Consider the following 21,536-nt stretch of genomic DNA (forward strand, 5'->3'; position numbering starts at 1 on the left):
TAAAGCAGGTGGTATCTCTAGATTTGTATATCCTACTCTCTTTTTGTTCAACAATCATTTGGTAAAGAAATGAATAACCTAATTAATTTCGGAAAAACAAATGCCGTCATTATACCTTTAAAATAAAATGGATAAAAGAATATCTGAAAAAAACAAAATCAGAGGGCTACCTTTTCACCTGAGCTGTGATTATAATGTTTCAAAGTTACCACTTAAACTATCTAAATTTCACCAACAAGCTCTTTCAGCAGCAAAACTGTGCTTTGTCCATAACTTCTCTCCGCATAAAACTGTTATCTGGAACAACAAATTCATAACTAGGAAAAATAAGTCACTTTACCTGAAACTCTGGATTGAAAGAAAAATCATTTACCTTGAAGATTTACAAAATGATGAAGGTGAATTTTTTAGTTGTGTTATTAAAGCTATTCCCAGTGGAATTCTCCAATTGATAAAAGGACATTTTGAAAAGCAAGAGACGGAAAAAGTTAACTTTACCCTCTTCATTAATGGTATGAGTCACCATGGTAACAAGAAGCATATAAGGAATCAATTTTCAAGTTCAACTTAAAATTATACACAACATTTACCCCACTAACAAAAATCTGTCAAGATTTGGCAATATTGATGTCAAATGTGTATTTTGTAACACTGAAGAAGAAACAATTAAGCACCTTTCTTTTGAATGTCAATTTTCCCAAATGTTTTGTAATTTTTTTATTTTTTTTAATTATATCACCTGACAATCCAACCATCCAATAAATTAAGCCAATGATGTGCTATTATGCTATAATACGAAAGAGCAAAAATGTCAACACTAACATTAATCTGATTGTTCTAAAAGCGAAATTTCACATCCACAAGGCTAAATGCTCTAAAGGTCGACCTTTATTTCCTGTGTTTGAAACTGAATTTAAGAACTATACTGAATGTATCAAATATTTCAAACTATTTAGAGGAATGTGATCTATTTTTCTTTTCCCTTTTTCTTATTATTAATACTTTATTTATTTATTTACTTTATTATGTTATTTGTGAGTAAATTGACAGTAGATGATTATTTCATTATAGATACTTTTGTGACATTTTTATTTGGCGGTATGCTAAGGGATTTGTCTAATGTAAAATATGTGGCATGGCTCAAGAAAGATTGAGAAACACTGATCTAGTGGCCTCCTCAAATAAAACCCCTTTGTTCTTCTTGTACATGGTAATGTTTCTCACAATTTTTGACATGTTTGGTACATGTTTAGCACCCATGGTGCATCCCTACAATATTACTGTACAACCATCGGTTTTAATTAGAGCCGGGGGGTTAAGTAGCTGAGGACATGCAGGTGAAGTCAATTGTGTGGAACTAAAGACAACTGAGACCGCTAATGTTGCACTTACCAAGCATACAAAACACCGCTAAAGTCTGACTCTTGAGACGATTAGCATGTCACTCCAACGATGTGACAATAGGCTCATTTGCATTGACTCCCTTATGTGGCTCTAAGACCATGTCCAATCTATTCCAACAAAAAGCTATGCCATAAATTCCATGCAATGAATATATGCTATCATACATATCTGCTCTGAGACAGTGGCATTAAAATGTGTCAGCACATCAGAAATGTTAGTGGCAGTAAAGAACTGGATGTTCTTAACAATAATGATTTGAGTGTGTTGCCTTTGCACCAGTCAATCAAACTGATAAACCACAAACCATATCACGCTTAGCACATCAATTAAGTTTTATTTCACCACTGAGATGCACCAGCCTGTGGCACAATAAAATAACATTTACTTTAGTGCAAGCAGATCCAGCACAGTAATCTGATGGGAACAAGTAATGTAAGATGTAGTTTTTTTTTTGTGATTTGCTTATTAAATTTAAATTCACAAACACGGACGCAGTCATTCTCCACTGACATAGTGAAGACTTCATTCAAATTTCACTGTTTGACTGGTGATATATAGAGGAAACTCTCATAATAGCATAAATAGGATGCTTTCAACACAGTTACCAGTACCTCAGGGCATGTTCTGCCTTCCTGCATTTCCTGTGGGTGCACCACATGCCTCCCAAAGACATAATAGATGCAAGTCAGGTGAATCTGAAACACAAAATTGCCCATGAGTGTGAGTATGTGAGTGGGACTATTTGTGTTTGCTTAGCTTTGTGTGGCTAATGTGTTATGGTGGATTATGCTGTTCCCATACAATCTCTTAAGCATGGGTAGAAGACTGCCTCACTAAAGTAGTGTCACAACACAATGTGGCCTAATATAATATATCATGCATTTCAACAACATATACTACATAAGATATGACCAGAAACTCATGGGTAGATAATGTGGCCTAATCTGAATAAACCTAATAATATAATAATAGCTGCCCTACAGCCATTTACCATTATACAGTCAACAATGCCATCTGCCAAACTCTGCCGTTAGGAAAGGACCTACACCCCTTTGAGGAGGTAGGGGCGTCGTTAAAATTAAAGGAATTAAAATGGGATGCCCTCCTCTTTGTATTGCCTTGATGGCGCAAAGGCTGAAGCAGCTCACACATGTTGAATAAAAGAAGATGTCTGACAAAGTCTGTTGCATGAGCATTACCTACATTACACTATCCAGAGTTATATGTAGTTCACTACTTTGACATGCTCAGGTAATCAGATTATACTTGTCAAGTGAAGAATGGATAAGCAGGAGATGAGATGACCCCCACCCCCCCAAAATAATAAGTGGGCTCACATTTGTCACATTTATCCCGTTTAATAAACCATAAGAGTTGCAACCCAGACATTATTTGTGGGGAAAAAAAGTCGCCTTGCATTTTGTTGTGTATTTTGAGGGTCATTTTCTTTGCACAGAAATTGAATGTCCAAGAAGGTCCTTTGTTGTTTTTTTATTAAATCATTTTAATTAATCATTGAATTACACAAGGTATTATTTAGCCATTATTATTTAGTAATATCCTCAGGTACATAAATATTTAAGGATGATTAGCATTGCTTACAGCGATAGCAATGAATACCGCATAGGCTCCTGAAAATAAATAAATAAAACATAGTGGTGTGAAATCAACTTCATGTTGTGGCAAATGATAGGTTATACATATTAACAGAACTGTGTAAATCACAAGGCATGTCTGACAAAATAACTTTCAATTCACATGGTAATTTCCCCCCCTTTTAGCAAGGACAAATGCATTTCACGTTTCCAGCAAAAAAAAAGGCTGCCCGCTGAGGTCGAGGTCACAACTGCCAGACATGGAGTTGCATAATTACAAGGGACCTGATCTGCTTTAAAATGAAGTCAAGTTTGAATCTTTTAATATCAATTAGCGGTATAACACGGTAGTCATGTTAAATTTAAAAATGTATTTCTGTTTTACTGTTTAGATTCTTAACCAGCACCTGCTGTTTTTTTTTGTTTTTTTTTTTTATTTTATTGCTTTTTTATTTTATATTATTTTACTTTTTTTTTAAGATGGTATCAACTGTCCGTTTTTTTTTTGTATTATCATTTCTGTTTATTTGCTCATATATACTTATATCGTTTGCATGTTCGAAATAAATCACTAAAACTAAAATTAGTAGTAACCTACTGCATGAATACCCCTCTGCAAGTCCCGTTCCTGTAGTTTCAACTGCAAGAAGCAATTTTCTTATGCTAATTTAGAGTATGAGAAGGTGGATAGTTAGCTCTAAAACGATGTGTTATATTTTAGAACAACAAGTAACGTTAAAGGTAAAACACTTGTACTGGAAAGTAGTCCACTAGCTTCTCTCATTTGCATTTGGGAACAGGAAAAGCTGCACATCAAAGCAGGACTGTTATTTTGAATGACACACAAGTAGAAAGAATGGAAGCTGTAAAACATGTGTGTGTGTGAATCTGTGTTAATTAGAGTTCTGTCACATACTGACAAATACGTGGGACTGTTTGAGACACTGCCCACCAAAGTATCCTTGAGGCTTCACAGCTGTTCACTGGCCCTTAAACAGCAAAGTCACCGGAGCCAAGCGCGCGTCACAACTGCAAATGTCCCCAAATACTTTGACACTACTGTCCTTACGTGCCTTCTTGCGCATATCCTTGGTAGATGTTTTCCGTAATGTCTGCTAGTGGTAGCATAATGTAAAAGTTGCTGAAAAGCCTCCTCTGCATGAGCTGTGCCAAAGCAAAGAGATAATCAGCCATCACAGGAAGCCAAAAAGCCCGGGCTAATTACTAAGCCCTGATAATAGGCTGACAGGTTCTGTATGAGTAGGATGACTATAGATATGGATTATTAACATCAAATGCCACATTTCAGATACAGCTTTAGGGGAACTGGAATTCTTTATCGGAGATTAGTCATTATTTAGTCATGGGTGTCTTTACATGACGAGTGGGATCAGAGGGGAAATCACAGTGAAGCATGGCTTCCACCCAGTGGATGGGAAATGTAAGTACAAATTCAGACAGGAAGCAGCCATTGGAATGTTTTATTTTATGACATGCTCAAATGGTGTGTATAACATAATGTTCATGTCATCTATATAACCCAGAATCTAAAGATCAGTTGTGAACAAATCTTTATAGGGATTTTTAAAGAATCACCAATGTTCTTTTTTCTGGTTAATGTCATATATCAACCTAAAGATATCATCTTACTCTTCTGTGTCAGCTGTTTCAGTATTGCAAGGATTTACTTACTGCATTACAGTTATTTTATGTTTCAGACATATATAACTACTGTATGTATCCTAATAAAGACAGATATCTCTCTTCAGAACGACATACTCTACGTAATCTGTATGATATGATATGAGGATTTCTTTTCATGGCAATAAATGTATTAACACTAAAACAGCTGCAGACTGGACAGTCTTGAAACTGAGGTACCTTTACACGCTTCTCAGATCACAGCAGTAACTCGGGTTAGATGGGATTGCTCTGCAGATTGACTATTTGAGTGATGGGTGATCATTTCGAGGCTGTTTTGAATGATGAAAATGAACGTGTCAGAATTATGACCACTGATCGGCACTTGTCTTGTCCTAATCTGACTCAGATTGAGCCCCGATACATGTGAACGCTGTCAGCTTCGCACCCTCTGCAGAGAAAACCGGCCACCTCAGATGAAAGGAAGCCGTACACTGAATCAGGGTCTGTTTAGAGCGAGAATGAGCTTGAATCAAATCAGTCTGCCCAAAACCAACCACAATCAAATAATGTGTGAAGTAGCCAGGGACTGTTAGAAAGAAAGACCTCAATCACAAAGAGTTTGCGTGGAGTGGCTATGTTTGTGTAAATTTTAATGAAGAGACATTTTTTTTCCTTTTTTAGTCTGGCTCATTAAAACCTACTGTTTCCCTTAATTTAGTCCGTAGAGGGTGAAGGAAGGTTGGTGTAATCATTGTTTAGCAGATTATTATTAAGACAGCTATTGCAGATAAAGAAAGAGACACTTCTCTTCCCTCTTTCTCCTAATGACTACACTCATGCTCCACTTACGGGATTAAAAAGTAGGAGACTGGAGTGCTCACATGCATGTACAGTTTGACTGTTGACAGTCAGCTCTGTCTGCTGAGCATTAACGCTGAGTGAGAACGTGGAATTTAAAGAAGCAGCAATAATTTCAATGTGCAATGACATCATATTTAACAAAGTACATTCCTTTAATGGTTGCAGCCAGTCTGACATCAGAAAAAAAAGATGAAGTGTGTTTCCTCTGTGGGAAAAGCTTTGATCAATAAAGAGTTCTGCGCTACTTAGTCCGAGGACTTAACTTTGGAAGAGGAAGGCGCTGCACTCCAACACTACAGTTCAGCCTGTTCTTATCACATCTCATCATCCTGTTAAGTCACTGGTCCATGAAACCTTCTCGAGTGCGATGTGCCATCATCGCATCACACCCTAATTTTCTCAAACAACACCTTACACTTGAACAAGCATGCTTTGCAATGCATAACCACAGCGCAATGGTGAATTAGGCACCAGGGGACACCTCGAACTCTTAGTGCTTATTAAAGTACACTTTGAGAGCTTTGCCATGCCAGCCCAAGCACGGAAGAGTTCTCCCTTAATGGTGCACATTTAGTCATGTCAAGTTCCTAAGTCACTCAGCGATTTCAACTCAGAACTAGATGGCATTGTAAATTATGTCCTTGCATGCACTGTATTCTGTTGTACATTGCTGCCGTTGCACAATACTGTATGTAAGCGAGTCACTGAATATTGAATTTGGGTAATTAGGAGCATGTCTGTCTGTCTTAAGTGTCCGTCTATCTGAGTACACAGAATGCAAAATAATCACCCATAGCTGTCTTCGTCTCCCATTGGGCCCCACAGACTTCCCAGGCTGAACAGATCAAGCCAGGCTGCCTCCTTTTCAAGGTCCAGGCTGGTTAACAAGCAGCAAAATAAATGCCAGCAAGTTAAATTGTATGTAACTTTTTAGTTCACGCTAATAGTGTGACCTTTATTGATTTCTTGTCTCTGCCTTCGGCTTGGCGAAACACTAATGGCGCTGGTCAATAAAAAACCATGAAGTGGAAGTTCTCAATACCCCTCCCCCCGTGCTGTCCACATCCCTAAAAATAGCCACTCAACCTCCCTCGGAGGCCTCTGAGCCAGTGCCGTGACAGCTCTCCGCTCTTATTCAATATGAGCTGCACCGCGTCCCTGTTTGTTTCCCCACCACAGATGTAAGCAGGCCAACATGCTGAGCCATCCGCCAAACACATATACTTCGACCCCTGTTCCTGCCAACTCCCATTCAGATGGCCGGCCACATTCAGTGAGTGCCCTGCCTCTCCCAATCAATACATTTATAACACGATGAACGGAGCATAAAATAACACTTTGACTTGGGCGCGCAAATCGAATGCAAACAGCAGTTTCAGCAACTGCAACTTACACGGCGCTCTGGGACCCACTGCTTCAAAGAATTACATTCACATTTCAAAAGAACAAGTTTACAATAAAAAAGGGCTTGTGTCCGTGCAACTACTTCCCACTGTTTCATTGACCGGTATTGTCAATGTGTGCCCCGGCTCGCTCGTGTCTTTCCCTCTGCACTTATTGAACTCTACAAAAAAGAAATCTTATGAGCAGAGTTCAGTAAAGCTGAAATTAGCCCCATTCCAAAGAAAATAGTCATCTCTTCTTCTCTTCGGCCAGTGTCTTACTCTAAACTTTTCAACCCTGAACTTTGTTGACCAGTTTGTTTCTAGTACACACCAGGCCCTTTGGACGTGAGGCTTCCCATGGTTCAGTGTGCACTGCTGAATTCAGAGCAGCAGAGGCAGCTGAAGGCAGTTCGCTCACACAGAGATGCAGATAGTCTGAAGTCAAAGTTCTTGTAGGGTACCCCTGCGGTGCCGTTCCTCCCCAGTAAGAGAAGCAGCATCAGCCAGCAGCGGTATTGATTCACCTCGCAGCCTTGAGCCTGCTGTCACAGACAGTACATCACTTCATTTAATCCCATGTTAAATGGGCTGTAATTAGAAATCTGTCTTTAAGTTGTGTTTTATTTAAAGCGTGGTTTGTGGTTCTGTTGGCTGTCAAACCACACTGATGGGCGGTAGTTTTGTCAGCGCTCTTATTTTAGCATTTTATTTTCATGAAGGATTTGGATCAGACTGCTGTTGACACAGCCTGCAAAGAGAAGGCCAATGATGCAAATAAACCCTCTCTTGGGGGATTAGCCTGTGCTCTATTTGACAAGTATTTACAGTAAGTCTCTTAATTGTGGGTAATGCTTGTTGGTCCCTTGGCTCGATCTGATGACCGACAAACTTTTTTTTTTTTTTTTTTTTTTTTTCAGGGCAGACATCTGAAAAGTGGATTTCGACTTGGATGAGTCAACATTTGTTAATGATGGATCAGTTAAATTAATTTTCCCAGAGAGTCGTAGAGCCATATATGAATATGCCGTCTATAACTTCCTCAAACTAAAATATGCATTTTTATATTTTCACTGCTGAACCCATTTTCACTACTACTACTAATCTCGGTAGCAGAGCTAAAATAAATTATTTCAGAAGGTGCTGCAAAGAATCTGTAAAAAATACATTAAAAAAAAAACAACAGCTACAACAGAGATTGGATATGGAAAAGGAAGCCAGAGAAATGTGGAATGAGCATCTTCTCTGTTATATGGACGGAATAAATGTGGACATGAAGTGGCTTGAGCCTGTCTGTGTGGGGGGCCTTTGTGTGCTATTTCGGGGCGATTCAAAGATGTAAGCTGATTGCTGATTCTAAATTGGCTCTTGGTGTAAATGGTGTAAATATCTCTCAGTGTTGGAGGGTGTACCCTGCCTCTCAAACACTGCCAGTCCAACAATGGGAAATGCTCCAGCCTCCTACATGATAAGGTCACAGATAATGGGTGGATAAATTAGTTGATCTGAGACTATCAAGAATTACAATATAAACTATTTATTTTGCTAAAAAGTGGATATTGAAGGATGGAATCTGCTTTTTTTCCCCTACACTGCCTATACTCATTAAAACTGTACAGGTGCTGAAAGAGTTATTGATCTCTGTAATCAGTCCTCCCCTCAATACCAGCTGTCCAGTCACCCGCTTATTAGTGCAACCACATGGAGGGAAAAAACCCCACGGTGCTTGTTCAATTGCAAAAATCGGGTGTAAATTCCAAAGCCTCGTTTGAGATTCAGGAGTTACAGAATTGGCCAGATGAAATGGAGATCTTCCTAACTGACTTTTCTGTCTGTCTTTTTAGTGCAAATTTTTCCTCTTTGGGTTTTGCCTCGTCATGTTTTCCTGCTGAGCTGTGTTGGAAGCGTAGGCACATGGAGAAGGGATTTCATATTAAACTGACTAAGACATCCAGCTGCTTTTGGGTAGCTTACTGCTGAAGCCTGACTTTGGCTGGATTTCTCTTTTGTGAGTTTTTACACAACCCTAATGTGCTATCTCTTCCACCTTGTAGCACACTCAGAGGAAAAACAATTCACTCAAATCTACACCGTGATAGAATACATTTAGATTTATAGTTGCCGTCCACATTTTTACACCATTACGAGTCAGGAATTGATGAAAACGCTTTGTGTTTGGCTGCAGAAGCACGAACTATGAGCATTTGCTCAAGTGTTCCACTAAAAAATTTTTGCATTTTTACCATTTTAGAGGAGGTATTGCAGCGACTGACATCATTTATCTGCAATGTATCTGTGGTTTTAAATGAACTGTACCTCCGCAATCATTTTACAACACATCAGCATTTTACTCTGCGAGCCAGATTCAGAATGCACCAGGAATTTAGTTAGTACTATCTACGCTCCCATCGCATGCATGCAAGTAATTTTATTTAGGCAAAGGGCATTTATTTGTGGTGCTCCACAGTGGACATTATTTTCTCCATTCCTCTTCACCATCAACACTTTGGACGGCTGCCACATCCAGAAGTCCTCAGATGATCCAACAGCCGCTGTTGGACGTGTATCTAATGGGAGCAGCCTGGAATACAGGAGGGTGGTTAAGGACTTTGTCAATTGGTGTGAACGCAGTCACCTTCATATTAATGCAACCGAAACAAGGAGGTGGTGATTGACTCCTGAAGAGAAGCAACACAGACCGCACTGGTGAACATTCAGGGATTGCACATCACCATCGTGGATGGATAGGAATCCCTGTGAAACCTGAATAATAAACGGACTGGTTGGACAATATACTAACTATACTCTCTATACAAGAAGGGTCAAAGTTGCCTCCACCTGCTGACGAGACTGAGGTCCTTTGGGGCATGCAGGACACTACTTAGGACCTTTTATGACACTGCGGTTGCATGTGCTTACACTGTGGTCTGTTGGTGTGGCGGAGTCGGAAAGAAGGGACAAAAAAAAAAAAGACTGGGCAAACTGGTAAAAGAGGGCTAGCCTCATCCTGGGGTGTCCTCTGGACTCCGTGGAGCAGGTGGGGGAGAGGAGGATACTGGACAAACTGTCAAAGATCGAGAACAACCGCCCTCACCCCCCGTATGACACCGTTGGGACTTTCGGTAGCTCCTTGAGCCAGAGACTGCTGCACCCACAGTGCAAGAAGGAGCGCTTCCGGAGGTCTTTTGTTCCCTTAGCAGTCAGACTCTTTAACATCAGCATTTCTTAGCTCTGCTGCTGAGCTTCTTTCTGGACATATAAAGAACATAATACATCTGTCTGTACTCACTCATCCCTGTATTACGTCACATCATTACCTCATTTTAGGTGCAATACTTGATGCAACTGCTATTGGAGTTTGTCTTTATTCATGATATTCATGAACGTCATGTATATTCAGCCTTCTTACCACTTCAACATTCAAGTTGTTAAACTACTAACCTGAAGCACCAAGTAAATATATTTGGTCTTTAATGTATTTACTTTTCTTTTCTCGTCTTACCTTATTATATTTATTTTTTGTATTTTGTTGCTCTTTGCTGCTGTAACACTTTAATTTCCCCACAGGGATAAATGAAGTGTTCCCATCTCATGTTATCTTATTTGTAACGAGCCGTTTCATGGGAGACATCTTGATATTTCACAGTTGGAAATAAGCAGGTGTAAATAATTAAATAAAAAATACTCTTGTCATAGCTTACTGGGACACTTGAACAGAATGTAGCCACCACTGAAGTAATTACAAACACCTGCTCCTTTTCTTCAGTGACACAAAATTGAATGCTGTGAAGAAAAAAAAAAAATAAAATATATATATATATATATATATATATATATATATATTATATATATATATATATATATATATATTTATATGCATATTTTCCATTCTGTTGCTGTTTTCACTTGAGTAAATGGTTTTCATTAGATCTCCCACAGCTATTAATTAATTTTGTAAAAGATTTTTCTGAACATATTTAGTTAATGGTTTTTAAAAATATATACATATCCGTCGTCTCCTGAGTTGAAGTTCTCCACAGATGCCACTGGGTGTCACTCCAGAGCGTCTGATATCGCTTCTGTGTGCGTTTATTCCGCCAATATCACCCCCTCATCCCCACCCCCATACTCGCCCGCCCACCCACCCACCCACCCCGCCTTACCGTGTGTGTGCGCGCGTGTGTGTGTTGTGTGTCGGATAGAAAGTCAGCCTGGTTTCCAGCTGAGTGCTTGCTCTCTCACAGTGTGTGTGTGTGTGTGTGTTGTCATTATTATCCACTCTGCTCCCAGCTCAGAATGGCCAGATTCACTCAGACTGAAACAAGAAGGCAGCACCATCCACAGCAGCCCCAGCCCGCTCAATCCAGCCTGGTTTTCACTGGACCGGGGGCACCACCGACCCAACAACCACTACTACTTATCCCACATCAGCACCAGTACCCTCAGCTCACATTCCCGAAACCCATGAACGGGTCAGAACCCATTTCAATTCATCCGGAGAGCGGCAACATGAAAGACCAAGATGCCATTAAGCTGTTTATCGGGCAGATACCGCGGAACTTGGAAGAAAAAGACCTGAAACCCCTGTTTGAACAGTTTGGGAAAATCCACGAACTGACAGTTCTCAAGGACCGATACACCGGCATGCACAAAGGTAACGTGTCGCCCCACAAATGGCCGCGAGGCCCATATGAAGATTAATAATGCTTATTATTAACTGCACCTTTTGAACTGATTTGTACTAAAATGTGGGCATTTGCCACTTTTATTCTCACATTTTTTATTTTTTTTTTCCTATCGCGGGTAAACCCGAAATTATCAGTCTTAACAGCTGACCAATGTCACCATGTTTACCATATATTTTCATCTAACATTCATCAACGTTTGCGTATTCCCCTCAATTAGTTAATTATTGCTTTGCGTAAAGAGCAAGTTCTGACGGTGCGTAAGGATTTATTGACCGTTTCTATTTCCATACGCGGAATTCCACATTTCAGACGAGCCCAAAAATAGATATAATGTCGCGTCTACTATCAGTGGCTAAGAGTGATTCTTTATTTTATTGCAATAGAGGAGTGTTTTCTTAACGCGCTCCTAAGTGGGGCAGAGGCGCTCGGAAAGAATGCATTTTTAAAGAGCCTTTCGCTGCCAGTCCCATCTCTTGCGCGCGGGGCGAGGGGGGTGGGAGTGGGCATCATTTATTCATCCATATGCTTTCTTTAACATCTCTCCATGTGCGAACGGAGCGGGCTGGGTGCAAAGCCGACACGGCGAAATCAGTTCAATACTACAATGTCTCCAAAGGGCGCAAGAGCTGTCACAAGATGACGAACGTCGCCACGGAGAGTGGGCAGTGATGCTGCGCTGCCTCTGCCGAAATGGAAGGCTGGGGCAAGCAGAGGGTGTAAATCCACTCAGCTCGGTGGGCCACCGTATACACTGACAACTTCCATCCACCGTAATGAAGTTGGTTAGCAAGGATATACGGTGTGGAGATCAGTGCCTGGGTGGAATAAACCATTCAGAAATCCCCCCCCCCCCCCCGTAGACGTCATCATCATCATCATGACCCATCAACACTTTTGACCCAACTTTATTTATTTATTTATTTATTTATTTGTCAGCCAGGTAACACATACAGAGCTAGACTATATGTAATCTGTGACATTAAGAGTTTCAGATAATGGCTGTGGATGCTAATGATGATCAGATTCACTGTAATCATTATTTAAGAATTCTTCGGCAAGGACAATATAGTTTAGGTATAACACCATATTTATATAATTTTGTCTAATTGCCATTTCCCTCTATAGATTTGCCATCTTGCAATCATTCAGAGTCGGCAGATGTTGATATGTGGCGGCTATTAGCCTACAAGATAAAATCCTTTTAATGCACTGACATTTAGAAAAGACAAATGGCAATCTGTGACAGTAATGTAAACACTGCCACGTACATGAAGTCAGCATCAGAGGATGTGAAATGTGTTAATAATGCCACAAAGCACTTCTCACCGAGTCCCTGTTTTGGTCACAAAATGTTTGCAAAGGAGTCATTTACTGATTGCAACTACAGTTTAAGCTAGCTTTAATCAACCAGACATGTCAGAAGCTGCTGCAGTCTGAAAGGAAGGATAGAGAGGAACACTTTATTTTCAGCACAGCACTCAGTTGGCATTCATCTCTATTTTTTTTTCTTCCTGTGTGTGTGCATGCATACACTAAAGTGTCATTGCCCCGTGTTGCATAACGATTGCAGTATTTGTCTTGTGTGATTTTCACACATCATGGTGTCCAGGAAAAGCCCGTTTAAGCGCTTAGACATATCACACAAACACATTCCCCGTTACTTGTGCAATAAAATTATTATTTTTTATATAATTCAGATGAGACAGAGATGACACTGTTACAACGAATGCACTAAGACATTTAATACAGTGAATTCAATTTCTCAAATTGGGAAAGTTTCTTCATATTATTTTAGTATCATAAGTTTGTTACATCATACGTCCACAAAGAGGTGGGAAAAAGAGAGAAAAAGCTTAATTTTTTTTAAATCCATAATTGAGACGTACTGCTTTCTTTCAACGTGTGATCGTCTCCTCTGGTCCCTTGTCAGTTTGAAATGCAAAAACTCAAAGATATTTGCAACAAAGAGAAATTCCCTTTTAAAGTCTCCAAGAAATACAGAGATTTTTTTTTCTAATATCCATTCAGTGTCAATCATGAGTTACAATTTATTCCGTTTGATAAATAGATTAAAAAAAAAAAGAGCTAAACATTAAGTGCAGATTGATGGGCCATCTCTAAGATGTGATAGAACTGATGAAAAAAGCCTCAATCCAAACGTACTTCTCCAAGGGAATGTTTACCCTTATTCATTAACTTAACAAACAACTAATTAATTATAGATAAGCACAGTTCTGTCAAATTAAATGACTTAGAATGTAATGAAGCCTGGCTGCACAATTAACAAATCCACAATCAAACTCTGATATGTCGATGATCTCTGATGAGGTTATATTATAGTTAATCATGTTATTAAGCAGAAAAGGATTATGGCATTTGTATCGTGATGGAAACACTGGGACAGCACCCTCAAAGAGACACGTCCACACTGACACTGATGGAAGGAGGGATATATACAGCATACTGCACACACACACACACACACACACACACACACACACACACACACACACACACACACACACACACACAGCCAAGTCATTGCACTTATTCTGTCATTTTGATTCTCATTTCATCCCCATCGTTCTCTTTCTGTTTATTATTTCCTCTTTTCTTATGCAACTGTTTTCCCCCTTGGTAATCCATGAGGGAAAACATGGAATTAGTTTGTAAAGCGTGATAATAATGCATGGCCATAATAACTTGACTCAAGAGGATTAGTAAATGTGCATTGTCTGAAGCAGCAGTCTCTTGGGTGATCAGCTGGTTGCCTCCCTAAACAGTGGCTGCCTCTGCCAATTAAAAATTCAGTCTAGTCTGCCTCTTCAAATGATTAATTCTGCCCACGCTGTCGATGGCCTGCCAATTACTGTCGCCCAGTTGGTATTAATAGGTAGAGGATTTCCTGATGTTGAATTCATCACAGACTGCGAAAACTTCTCCGTTTGGCTCTAATTAGCGCCTCTTACAGCACGTGCTAAGCACATGCTTGGACATTTACGCACATGCATACCTGCAGAACCTTTCTTGCGTGTGGTAGGTGCTCTACTTCTACTTCCTCTTCTTGTGTTTTTTCTCCAAGTTAACAGTAACTGCTTGAAATGTAGATGTAAATGTGAAAATGTCAAGTTTCTGTCAGATAATAGTCTCAAACTCAAATCAGAGAGAACTAGTGATTCAGCACAGACAGACAGACAGACAGAAGGACAGACCGACCGACAGAGAAAAGAATCCCTGTTCTGCTCCAATCTGCTGGCCACGACAACCCGGGTATCAATATTAAGCCTGTGTCGGGTATCATTGTGTTAATGCATTTATAAATGGGGATATTGCCGTAGACTCCAGCCAAGCAGAAGCACATTAAATCACAGAATAATCTACTGAAATATTTATTCAAGTTTTTATTTTTTCCCCCCTCGGAGCCGGTCTGACGGATAGGGTTTCTCTGTGAGTTGTCCTCCCGCTGAAGAGGAGAGATGGAGGGAAACTGGAATAGCTGAGACATAGCACATGCACCTCATGATACCAAATTGATATGGTATGAGACTGCAGTGTTCCTATATAAAGCTGTGGCTTAAAGGCAGTCGCACTGATTAAACTAAGTTCTGGTTTGTTAAAGTCTCTCTCTCTCATATATGATATTAGGGAAAGTGTGAGTACATCTACACATCTCCATATTGTGCATGCCTTATGGAACGTGTCAAAGATCACAGCAGTGCTGTAGGACAGCATCCCCCCTGAGGGAACAGATGGGAGAAATTCACTTACAAACCATAAACAGAGCTGTAGATGTAACATGAATGGCACATACACAACATGCTGTGGTAATATTACAAATTTAATAGGCATCAGTGTGGTTTAGGACTTTTGATTACACCGCTGCTAATGAAATTAAACAATTTCATAAGGGTTTCAAGAAGAAATAAATTGCATTGCATCTGAGTGTGTGAGCATCGAGTCACAAGAAAAAAAAAAAAAAACTCAGTCTCCTAGCAGTTTTGTGCAGTGATTCGATTTAACAAATCTAGAATAAAATCTTCTGTCAGGGCTAGTGAGCGAAGGCCACCGAGCCAAGCTAATGCAGTAACAACACTCGCTTCGCAATCTTTAAACGTCTGTAAATATTGTAATAAGCAACAGGGCTTTCCTCATAAAAGATGCAGCAGCTCAACTGGTACTGACAGGCGCTATGGGCCTTGACTTCAGGATGAGGAGTGCTGCTGCCTCGCTCTCTTCTGCTCTTTTCCGTTGGCTTCCCAAGGAGATTGTCAATCTTGGATGCCGACAAGGCCGCGCTCTGCTGGACATTAGTGTCCACACATGAGACTCACCTGACTTTTATTCTGTCTGCGCTTCTTTCTCCCTTGATCTCTGTCTAAGGGAGCTTTTCACATGGATTGATTTCCTGCACCAATGCAACATTCATTATGGCTTCCGGTATATTATACTTTCAATACGTTGAAGTGCTGTGATTCCATGACCTTTGTGGAATATGTTTGCTTTAATGGCCGTCTGGGGCAGGTGCAGACTTGAGAAGATGTACTGCGATGTTAAAGGGAAACTGTGCACTAACTTTATCAGAGAGACTCATTTATGTGCTTGTGCATTTCGTATCGAGTAAATAAAGCTCTTCGGTGCTGGGTTTTACATTGGGGACTTCTGGGACAGTGAATTTGGATGCCTAGTGTAGCGGCATGGGTGTTTGTTTTTTAAGGTAGTTCAACAGCTTGTCAGCTTTGTATCTGAAAAAATGATTGGATGGCTGCTTGAATTGGCTGTTTTTTTGAAAAATGATATGAAATGATGCCAAACAATATGTACAGTACGAAGTGATATGAAGCGATACGTTACGATACGTTATGATACGATACGATACGGTATGATACAATACGATACGATATGATACAATATGATACGATACAATACGATGCTACACAGTATTTCATCTGTTTTAAGGAGAACATTTTTGAGGTGAATTATTTTTGGTGTGTTGCAGGCCACATTTGTTTTCCAAAGGTCGATTTGGCATAAGCGTACCGCCTTCTTGTTCGTGCTCAAAGGTCACAGCTATTTCCTTAGTCTAAATAGAGGGATAGAAGCCTGTCTGTTTTGTATGGGTAGCTTAGCAGAGAGAGCCATTGCTTACAGAGCAGAGTGTACTCTTATGGGGGGGTTATAAAGACACAGAGGGAAAAAAAGAGGAAGTGAGGCAGGAGGGGGGTGGTGGATTCTGTTAGAATAGCATGAGCTCTTTAATGTTGTGTTTGAGCCTGGCTGGGCACAGATTCATTTTAGAAGGAAAATGAAATAACAAGGGAGAGGGGAGAGAGGAGATTTTAATGCAATGTTTTGTGATAATCCCTCTCCATTTTGGAATGGTTCAGGAGAACTCATGCGATAAAGCCTTGTACAAGCCTGGAAAATAATAAGTTATTTGTCTTGCCTTATAGTACCGTGCCCTTGGAGGGCTTGCTAACCCCCATGTTTTGGCCGAAAAACAATCACAGATTAGTCAAGCTGTCACATCTCTCTGATTGCCAAATGGTTGAGCCCTTGATGTTGGTGTGAATGAACAATGCATAAATGTCGCATGTATCTGTCTGTGACTGCATTCGAAGACAAAGCTTTGTGGATATGACTTAGCACTGTCACCCAATCCCTCTCTGTCATGCAGCCCAATGTGATGGGGAGAGAAATGGGACAGGGACGATGGCACATGCATACAGCTGGGCCCACGAGGCAAATGACAGACAGACACATGGCACCGAACAATGGACGTACGGACAGATGGATAAGTGGAGGGAAAAAGATGAAGTGTTTGTCAGAGATGCAGAAACAAATGGCAGCCTTTATCCTAAGGCAGTGGGGGAGTAGAGTGACGGTTCAGCTTGGGACATGGTGGATGTCTCTGACAGGCCGAGCCATGTCTGGGCACCGGAGGGTTGGGATGGATGAAAGGTGGAGGAGGAGGAGCACAGGCCAAGTTCGGCAGATAAAATAATCACGTAAAAGCTGTTGGCATGAGAAAATCCCTCTGGCAACACTAGTAATACACATCCAGATACTGCAATTAGTGCTAGTACTGTGCTTTCTACCATTAGTTTTTGAGTCAATACTATTGTATGTCAAAAAAAATCAAAACCGAAACCAACGTATCAGTAGTCGTACATGAACGAGGATCTACTTTTCTACCCAAAATGACAGCTATGACTATAATAAACAGGACATTGTTTATTACAGATATTTAGCAATCCCCCAAAATGTGAGTCACATTTTAAATTGTAAAATGTCTACGAATGCTCAGGTCCGTGAGGGATGTGTGAAGATACATGCTGCTCAGCACGGTTATAAATAGAAATTCTGTGGTATTTCCGAAAATAGGTTAAGCTGCCATCGCTGCACTGCTGGCATGACATCACTGATTGCCTGCCAGCCTCCCCCAAAAGACGGCTCCCATACTGCGCCCGAAACAGGGGGAGAGAACGAGGGAGAGACAGAGAGGAGCATCTGTGGGCGACTGCAGGGCCATGTCCCCCTCATTTCCTGCCCCCTTTCCCCCGCCCCCCCATCAAAACCCCCTTCCATCATCGAGCCCCCCCATCTCTCCCTCCTTCCATCTATCTGTCTCACTGAAGGAACAACGCTGAAGCCAAGAGTCTCTGTGCTGTACTGCCAGTGACACTAACTGGTCAGAGGCTTTGTACTGGGGATGTGTTGCATTTTTTTATTTTTTATTTTTTTTTGTCTTTGTTGTGATGCAGGCAAATACTTTGCCAGATAATGCGGAGAAAGATGAAACATGGAATTTGTGTTTCTTTTTTGATGATCAAATGTTAATTTGGGTGAATAAACAGAGCATATAGAGTTTACTTCAGTTCCAATGTGGCACCCGATCTGTGGTTCACTGTTCAGTGGTAGATCTTACTTAATTAAAAAAAACTGTTGTCGTTAATTAATGGATGATAGGTACTCACATCCATTTTACCTTTTATTTGGGATTTCCTCATCTATCTATCTATCTATCTATCTATCTATCTATCTATCTATCTATCTGGCTGATCATTAGCAGAGCCATATTTTTGAAATCCTCAAGGCTGGATGTGGTTACTAGGAAATGTACGTCAATGCAATTAACACCCTGGTGCCTGCTTGTTAGTCACACCATTAATGTTAATTATTAGCCTTCTCCGACTCCAGTGGTGACTCGATTTAAATGAAGAAAACCACTAGGACACAAAATCATACTTTTGGCATGTAGCCTATTACAATAAATATTTGTTTGGAATGTAGCGTGTTACATTCAGGGAATGCATTACATGGAAAGAAAGGCTTATAAAGGCATGTGTAATTAGTGTTGGTCTGTTAAGGTTTCCCAGTGTATGTATGGCAGTGTACCAATGAAGAATGCGCGTGTGTGTATGGTTCACCCAGGTGGTGTCTTTTCTTTCCCTCGCATGTCTTTCTTCCTCATCCTTCTTTCAATCAGTCCATCCAAGCAACCTCTGGGCCTTTGAAGCGATGTCTTTAAAGGTAACTTTCAATTTGTAAAATCAAAGTGACTGAGAACCTGATCCGTCTCTTACCCTGCACTCAGTTTGCAGCTGCCAGTCATCTATGATTGTGGCTTTGCTATGATCAATCGATCTGTCTCAAAGGTTTAAATGCCTTTCACCCTTTGAAAGAGGGCCGGCGTTATTAGGGGTATCGCATGAATTTGTGCCAGTCATATGCGTTAAATGAAGACCTCACATCAGGGTTTTGGGTTAGGCGAGGTGAAACAAGTGAAAGTAATTTTATGATTTCCTTTTTTTCTGGTCTGCTTTGTTTGTTTTTTATAATCCAAGTGGCTTTCATAATACGTGAAAAGGAGGAGATGTCGTTTTCTGACCTGGGCAACGGTGAAGGGGAGGGGGGGCTAGGAGGAATTTATATTGATTTCTGTAAATCTCTTGGCCAGAGCGAGCTTGGCTCGGGGAGGGTAAGAGGGACGGCAAGCTGGAGAGATGGGGACTTGGCAAGTAAACTCTTGTTGCCCTCCCAGAAGTAACACAGCAGGAGGCAGTAAGTGTGAACCTACACATTATTTACAGCTCTGTGAAACTCCATCCATTAAGGGTGTCAATTAGGTTGCTCATCAGGGATGCAGGGCACTAGATTTATTTATAGACTGAACTATGGCTTTTAAGGAGGGATGAGGTGTCCAATCGAAGCTTACTTTAAAGACTATAGAATTGGAAGAAAATGACAAAGTGCTGAAGAATTGTTTTAGGGATTTTCTTTCGAAACTATTTGGACATGAGGCCCCAGTTGTGCCCTGTGAGGACTATTTAACCTCAGAGCCACACGATGAACTGTAAGTGTGAGTGTGTCAAAGTCTATCTCCCTGCATTCTTATGATGTCTTCTTCGCCTCAGTATTGATCCTGAAACATATACGCAGCCTTTCAGAAAGAATTTATTGCATTTGTCAAACTCATTAGACATCGGACGCCACAACACAACACAACACGTACATAGAAATATATATGTGCAGTAAATACACCGTCACGTTCACACACTCAGACACGCACACGTGCGGTCCTTTGGGACGTGTTTCCTATGGATCTGTTTGACTGCATCTTGGAGGCTAGTGTAGTCTATGTGAGTGAGTAGCAACAAATCAATGGCTGAGGTCTCCTACTCACGGGTCAGAAAGGATACCAGGGAGGGTGAGGGGACCGTTCCTTGCCTTCGTGATAGAGACCGAAGCTGATGCTCGTCAGTGCTCCACAGACTTCATCCTCCCCCAGCTCATTGCTCAAGGTGAAGGGATGATGGGAGGGGTAGTGAAAGGAGAAACGAAGGGGGATTTGGAGCTGGATGAAGGGATGAAATGTTTCACGTAAGAGTAATGGAAGACTGCAGCCAGATTTGAGATCAGGAGATGTTGACTGAGCACAGTTGCTGGCACCCTTTAAGGTGACTGTCTGACTTAATTAAGGTTTACAGGTTACGCTAGGCTACTGCTTATATTATACACCATCATTACAAGCCCATTAGGCCTGAGCAGGGAAAATATTGTTGTCAGGAAAGAGCATTTTATAAAGTCTGTGCCAACTCCAACTGTTCGTCTTTATTAAAATTCTCAGTCTGTCGTCCTGTCTTCAGTCTTCACCTGAACATTAGCTTGACTGTTTGAGTGTGAGAGCAGATCAAGGATCTTTTTACAAAGATGAGGGAATGATTATATGACTTAAAAAGATTCTCTAGAGCTGATTACTCCCCTCATGATCAATCTGCGTCTCCGAGGCCTCCTGCCTCCCTGACTGGCAATGATTCAGGTCATAATCACATTGTCCCAGTGCTGCTGATGTGTGTTTCAGCTTCCAACCCCTCTGAAAGGCTATCTGTTCCCCCGGAGCCCCACATGGCAGTAAATGAAGAAAGCAAGTAATCTACCCACAGTGATAGCATTTTCCAAAGAGTGCAAATGATGTGTGAGGGAGCAGTCAAGACCGGTGCCAGGACTGGCTCGGTTTCTGCTACCTTCACACTTTCTGGCCAAGCAAATGCCACAGTGAGAGCAAGTTCACACTTTTTCATTACACTAGGGCAGCTCTGCTCCTCAGGGGCAAGGGGATGGAGAAAAGGGAGCAAAGAGGGTATGAAACGTGGAGGAGGTTTAAACCAGCACAGTCTCCTAGGAATTACATTCATATTTGTTGATTCTGCAGTACACAATTTATGCCCAGTGCCAATGTAGAAGTAGGACATTCATATTGAGCTCTTGTAGTTGACAAATTAATCTCTTCATGTTGAGGCTTCTGGGGTTTATAGTATAAATGATCACCTTATTACCATCATTATTAACTGCTGGTAGGTGCTTTGATCTGAAAGAAAGTCTCCATCGTGTTCAATGGACACTTTGGTTAAACGAGATGGACACATGGTAAACTTTGGTTAAATTTTCTGTTGTATGCCAGA

At 40.8% G+C, this 21,536-nt stretch overlaps 1 protein-coding gene across 10 annotated transcripts in view; it reads left to right on the forward strand.

Annotated features, from left to right (window-relative positions):
- Positions 1-11,067: 11,067 nt before the first annotated feature.
- celf5a (cugbp, Elav-like family member 5a) overlaps positions 11,068-21,536 on the forward strand; it is a 172,238-nt gene continuing 161,769 nt past the window's right edge. For all 10 annotated transcript variants that reach the window (XM_047586699.1, XM_047586702.1, XM_047586700.1 and 7 more), the window contains exon 1: positions 11,068-11,540. In XM_047586699.1, the coding sequence (XP_047442655.1) occupies positions 11,183-11,540 (358 nt within the window). In that variant the 5' untranslated portion in view covers positions 11,068-11,182. The remainder of the gene's footprint in view (positions 11,541-21,536) is intronic.

This window comes from Mugil cephalus, chromosome 6 (assembly GCF_022458985.1).
Source record: "Mugil cephalus isolate CIBA_MC_2020 chromosome 6, CIBA_Mcephalus_1.1, whole genome shotgun sequence".
Taxonomy (NCBI): domain Eukaryota; kingdom Metazoa; phylum Chordata; class Actinopteri; order Mugiliformes; family Mugilidae; genus Mugil; species Mugil cephalus.